At 38.8% G+C, this 6,751-nt stretch overlaps 1 protein-coding gene across 1 annotated transcript in view; it reads left to right on the forward strand.

Moving 5' to 3' along the window:
• PTPRZ1 (protein tyrosine phosphatase, receptor-type, Z polypeptide 1) overlaps window positions 1–6,751 on the forward strand; it is a gene marked incomplete at its 5' end in the record, with an annotated part of 97,550 nt that overhangs the window by 54,015 nt on the left and 36,784 nt on the right. The window contains 3 exon segments of the mRNA XM_010079457.1: window positions 2,328–2,371; window positions 4,211–6,740; window positions 6,743–6,751. The exon segment at window positions 6,743–6,751 is cut by the window's right edge and continues 1,023 nt beyond it. Of these exon segments, the coding sequence (XP_010077759.1) occupies window positions 2,328–2,371; window positions 4,211–6,740; window positions 6,743–6,751 (2,583 nt within the window).

The raw sequence follows: 6,751 nt of genomic DNA on the forward strand, positions 1-6,751 counted from the left end.
GAAATAGTTATATTTTTGTCTTTGTTCTATCGTTTCTTCATCTGTCATTAAATGAACTATGAAAAGACCTCTGCAAAACTTGCCAACTAATGATTTAATTATTTCATTTTAAAATGTAAGCTATAGAATAATCAGTATGTGGTTCCAGAAAAAATAAACAAACTTGTTCATCAACTTACATCAATGGGTTGTTTTTTGGAGGGTGCATTTTTTCACTTTGGTTGGGGAATGTTAGCAGATTTCCATAAGTGTCCCATCAAATCAAAAACTCAGCAACAGGATTAACAGAACTTCTGTGTGTGTCTCTAATGCTTTTGACAAATACCTTTTCAGTGACCAGCTAAATTTAAATAGGCTTTGTAAAATGCCTGAAGAATTAGTGTTGTCAATGTGTTTTTTATATACGTGCATGTATGTTAATGACTCTCCGTGGAGACTGTAGTTTTCTGCTGGTAGAATTTGAGAGCACATACCCTACTGTATACTCTAGCACTATCAACACATTTTATTTTTCTGATTGAGACTGATTAAAGCTCAACTCAAGAATAGTGACCACAGAAAGAATGGATAGAATTTCTCTGTATTAAAAACATTTTTCAGAGGAGTCTATTGAGTACGTAATACATGGTATAGGTCTACTGTGGGAAGACTTTCAAACTAATGTCTACAATATTTTATTTGTATTATTGAGAAGCCAGGGAATATCATTATCTCCTCCACCCCTTCCTCCCCTCCACTCCCTTCCCCACCCTGCCCCGGAGCCTCCAAGGCTTCCAGAAGTCAGAGGTAAGATAATTTTTCTCTATCTTGTTAATGAAAGGTTAATTCAGTACTTGGTAATTTATAAATGTTTGTTACGAAAGAAGAGTTTATGAAGACTTTATGCAACACTGTTTAGTCAAAAAATTGTTTGCATGCTATAATCTACAAATAAAGTTGTATGAGCTTGTTAGTTTGATAAACTTTATCTAGTGTGTGTTGCATATAATACATGTCGATTTGTTTTGAAAGGTAGATATGGACAAACCAAAGAGAATACAAATTAAGTCATAGATCCCCATCTGACTTTTCAGAGATGAGAAGTATAAAGATATCATCTTTATGATTATATTAGTGTATGGACGAACTTAATTTGGGAATTGTGGAGGAAATGCAGATGAGGAGCTTTGTGTGATGCTATTGTTATCATCGCTCCCCAGGCTGAGACTGGCATTTTTGCTTGTGCAAATCAGTCCTCAGAATACGTTCTAGCATTGATGTACAGACAGAACACTAGGAAATTGCATAGGAGAAAGCCTTGGAAATATTCTGGAAAGGAATGGTCCTTTCTGTGGACCAAGGATAGTAGGATGCTGTGGAAGGGGTAGTAGATTTCATCACTGGAGGCCTATGTCAGTTCATACCAGAGATTTGTAGATTTCTTGCAAACATGCTTTGAAGCCTCTCTTGCTGACCACCATCAGAAGTACAATACTGGATTTGGACAAAAAACAGAGAGAAAGAGGTGAGAGACTACCTCTACACTTAGAGAGAAGGATTTTCACCTGGGTGGTAGGAGATTAATTTCTTGATCCTGCTTCAACTTATTTATTTATGAAAAGTGAGGAGGCCTCAAAAGCCTTTAGAGTAATTCTTTGCAGAGTGCCCAGTACCTGTTCATTAGGGACTTTTTGTGTGATGTGATACAACTGGGTTCATGTCCTTACATTAAATCGAGTGGGAGTTTTGAAAAGGCCTGAAGCACTGGGCTCTGAGAGGGGTTGGGTCTCTTTGTTCTGCCCTGGTGGAAGCAGGCAACCTACTGCATGCTGACTATGATGGCATGGCTGTTGCATTAGTACCTAATTCCAAGCCTGGGTGCACAAACAAGGAGTTTGCTGTATGAAAATTATAGAACAGGTCATTTTACAAGAATATATTCAGAGCTTTCAGATTAAATGTAGAGAAATAGTTGATTCCCTGACTTACACTTTTTCACTCTTCTGTATTTGCATTAAACTGTACTTTCTCACAGAAAGCATTCTCATAAACTTGGTTCTCCCTTGGCCAGGATGTGGTTCTTCAGTGCAGATCCAACATGTGCTGCAGTATCAAATTAGAGCCAGGCAAAACTATTATGGCTGAATGTGTCTTATCTACATGAGCATTGCTACCCTTAAAGCTAGTTCTCAACACAGGTTATTGGCCACTTCTCCAAACGTAATCCTATAAAACATCTGAGACTGGGTCTCAATAAAAATACTAACTAATCAGTTGAGTACTTGCAAAATTAATAATTCAGTGAATTTAAAATGTTGGATTATATGCTGTGTATTTTTGTTTTATAGAGGCTGACCTCATTCCCGAACTGAATGAAACTGAAGAATATGAGGTATAGCATTCATTTATTTTTAAGAGAATATTTCGAATACCTACATTTCAAATAAATTGAACTGATATTCTGTGAAAATTCACAAAACTATGTCACCAACTGAATGTTTTATTTGCATTTATATATACATACATGTATATGCATGTACAGCCTTCCCTTTCAGCTGTATTTCTCCCTAGATAACTCTAGAGATACCTCACTGTCTAGTTCTCTGGGGCTGGAAATACATGGAGAAGTAAGGGATACTGCAACATACGCTTAAATATTTTTGAAAATGAGGCATCAAGTTACTGTAATCTCTGAGTAAAGTCTGACAAAATGGGTTTTAGTTTGTTTCAAGAGAAATCTGGCTTGGGCTTGCTTATGATGATCTGAGCATGTAGTCAAGCTAAAGTAAAGGAGGAAGTCACTTATGCTGAAGAGTGAGATTCATGTGTGTCTGCTATCAGTCCAGGTTTGAGGACACATAGTTTAAGTGCTGCTGCCCCTACAGTTTAGGTATCTAGCCCCTGGAATGAAATCCAAACCTGAGAGTCACATCTGAGGTCCCTTATATTATGTGAGTGCACAAGATGTTCCTGGTACAAAAAAGGGACTGCAGTGTGATTCATGGCTCTAGCCTAGTGGTTAAAGCCCTCACTTGGGTAAGACTGGATAAAGGCTAACAAACTCCTGTTCACTGAGTGCCTCAGTTAATAATTTATTCAACTATGCCTCATCTTGGTCACTTTCTTTCAAAGCCTGTTGATTTTACATTTTTCCTCTGCTGTGCCCTGCTTACTTCTGTCCAGGAGTAGAATATCTATTCAGCCTAAAATATAGTGGAAACTGAGGATTTCTTCAACTGATAATGGTGTCCCAGTCTCCTGTCTTCGGGGTGTTTTCTCTCAACATTATGCTTTTGAATGAAAACAGATGGGTATTGCCACCACATCACCAAGCCAGATCTTCAAAAGAAAAAAGAGTTGTAACTGTATTTTGCGAGAGGCTCTGTCCTGCTGGTGTCACTTAGGGCTACGTGTGCCTATCAAATCAAGTCCCTTCAGAAACTGAAGGTGCCCCTCAATCTACTTCTCAGAGTTGTGCTCAGACAAGTTTGGTTCTGGTGCAGTTCTAGATGGGGGCACAGCACAGAGCTACATGCGCTGCTGTGTCTAGGTCAGAACGAAAATGCCTGCTGAGGAAGTTAGATGCTTCCACATTACATTTTTTTTTGTTTGAGGGAGGGAGAATTGGAGCAGAGACAAACAAACAAAGGGTCATAACAGAGACTAGGTGGTATCACTCACAACACTTGTGAAACTGTTACAGTCATGCTGACCATCCTGAAGTCTTCTTTTCCAGAAAACTCTGAAGATTCAGCAGATTTAAGGACAGGTCATAAATATATTTTACAAATTCTGTTACTACGTCAATTTAATATCAAGGTATTAGTACAAATCTCAAAGACATTCTGATGGCAAAACCATTTTTTAATTTATGCTTACTGCATATACGATTGCATTTTGTTAGGAAAGAGGTAGAGCTTCTTTAATAGGGTAAATAAATAAGTTTAGTGGGTTTTGTCTCTCAAGCAGAGTAAAAGTAACACAGAAGAAGTTATTGTGACACAAGATTTTTTTTGCCTGTATTGCAAATAATTAATATTTTCAAGAGAAAAGAGGATGTCTGGTTTTGAAGATAAATATTTTGCTTTAAGAACAACAGTCTTCTCAAGTATTGTCACGTTTTGCCTCTCTTGTTTCTATGGAGTCAAAAAAAGTGTGTTATTGCAGTTTTGGTTTTCGTTTGTGTACAGTGTCTATAACATTTTTAATTGTCTATGATATTTTTTCAAAGGATGAAGTTGATGAAAAGGAAACAGAGGTGGATGAAGAAACTGCAGTGATTTCTAGCACTGGCAGTATAATGAACCAAATAAGGAGGAAAGATAGCCAGGTGACTACATCCAGCTATAGTCAAGAAAAAATGGGGACAAAACCCAATGAAGCTAAAACAAATAGATACTTAAAGAGAGAAGAAGAATTGCATGGTAAGGATGATGTTTTCAAGGTAGTTTATTACCCCACTTCTCCACCTGTTAGTGAAATTTCTGAAGAAGAGGAAAATCCTTTTTTGGAATCCCAAACAATTACTGGAATTCCTCCTCAACTCATTGACTCCACCAAAGGCGTAGAAGAAGAATACATATACCTTTCTTCAGGCACTGAACCAATGAGAGTAACCACTACTGGCCATAGTGATGAAGATTTCTTATTGTCTCCTTTTAAACCTCGTCAGGAATCTGATGACTTTTGGAGTTCGGTTCTTACCACTTCTTCAGCACACATTGTTACAGAGGAGACCTCCCAAGAAGACACCCTTCCTTCAGGAAGCCCAGATATAAGCATCCATGATGTTCTTTCCCAAGGTTCCATTAAGTATGTTTCAGAAGACGTAGCACCTTCAAGCTCTGATGAGCCTCCAAAGCATGCTTCTTCCACTGATGGAAATTTGTGGTTTCATAATGCTACAGATCTGACAACTCAATCTGTTGGTACATCGGATCACAGGCAATTGTCTCAGACCAGTTACACTGATGCTTATGTAGAGGAATTAAAGCCAGCTACAGTGCCCTATTCCAGCAGCCCAGTGGTTTCACAAGACACTTCAGTTGTGGATTTAGAATTGCCACATTATTCTACCTTTGCTTTCTCCTCTGCTGAATTACCACCTCACTCTATCTCTTCAAGCTCTGGAGAATATGGTTCTGCTTCTGCTGCCAGTGAGGTACTCTCTCAGACAACTCAACCAGTCTATAATGGTGAGATACCTCTTCAACCTTCCTACAGTAGTGAAGTGTTTCCTCTAGTCACCCCTTTATTGTTTGACACTCAGATGCTCGACACTACCCTTGCTACATCAGATAGTGATGTGACCTTGCATGCTACACCTGTATTTCCCAGTGTTGATGTGTCATTTGAACCCATCCTGTCTTCCTATGATGATGTACCTTTGCTTACATTTTCCTCTGCTTCCTCCAGTAGTAAAATGTTTCACCGTCTGTATACAGTTTCTCAAATGTTTCCACAAAGTGCTACTCCAGCTGTTGCGAGTGATAAGGTGTCCCTGCATGCTTCTTTGACATTGGCAGAGGGTGATACATTAATACCGCCAAGCCTTGCTCAATATGCTGATGTGGTGTCACATCAGACTACTCATGCTGCTTCAGAGACACTGATATTTGGTCATAATAGAACTCATATGTTTTCTCAAGTTGAACCATCCAGCAGTGATTTCAATATGCATGTACTATCTACAATGTCTGAACTTCCTTATGCTTTGTCTGGTAATGTGGGCTCCCTCCAAATCTTTACTGTTTCCTATGACTCTGCAGAATTTGTGCATGAATCTGTTGACGTATTTCATCAAGATCCTTTATTTAGCAGCTATAACAATGTCCTGGTGCATAAGCCTTCTTCTGTAATATCACAAGCTGATACCTTTCTGCAGCCTACGCGCTCTCTGTCTAGTGATATGGATTGGTCTGAAACATACTCTGGTAGTGAGTCCCTTTTGCCTGATACAGATACTTTGACGGTACTTAACGTTTCTTCCTCTGATTCTGTAGATGAAATTACGTATGAATCATCTGGGTTTAGTGATGTTAATAAGATGCTTCAAAAAGGTGATGTTATATATGAAGATGAGAGAGAACTGCAAATTTCCTCTTCTTTAAGTGAAATGGCTTCCAATGCTGAAAGTAAAGTGACACCTGAACTTTCTACATCTGTTTCTAATTATGATGTAATTAAGCAGAATACATCTCTGCAAGAAAGCGCGCTTCCTGTTTCTAGCACAAAGGGAATCCTTCCAGTCTCTCTTGCTTTTCCCACCACTAAGGTATTTGATCATGGTATTAGTAAACTTACAGAAAATGACCTTTCCGTTCAGCCTTTGCATGTTACACCTCCAGCCTTTGATGACATTTTGCTTAAGTCTGTGCTTAGTGCAAGCTCAGATCAAGCTCTTTCTGTCCCTGCTTATAGCAAAATGTTATCCTCAACTCAGCCCTACTTTTATGAGACCTCAGCTACATTAAATAATGAAGCATTACAGCAGTCCTTCTTTCAGTCTTCTGGCAATGGCACCCTGCTTAACACGGCTGCAGTTGTGGCTATTGATCCAATATTGTCTGAAAGCTCCAGGGTTCATAAAGATAGTTCTACATTTGACCAAATATTGCATCAAATGGCACCAGGTTCTGCTACAACTGAAACCATGCTGCATTCTACGTCTGCACCTTCTGTTGCTGATATGTTGTCAAACACTTCTAGTAAGCCCACAGCATCACTTCAAGGTTTATCTGTTTCTTATGCAAGGGAGGAATATGTTTCATCC

The sequence above is a fragment of the Pterocles gutturalis genome, unplaced genomic scaffold (genome assembly GCF_000699245.1).
Source record: "Pterocles gutturalis isolate BGI_N339 unplaced genomic scaffold, ASM69924v1 scaffold4214, whole genome shotgun sequence".
NCBI classification, from domain to species: domain Eukaryota; kingdom Metazoa; phylum Chordata; class Aves; order Pterocliformes; family Pteroclidae; genus Pterocles; species Pterocles gutturalis.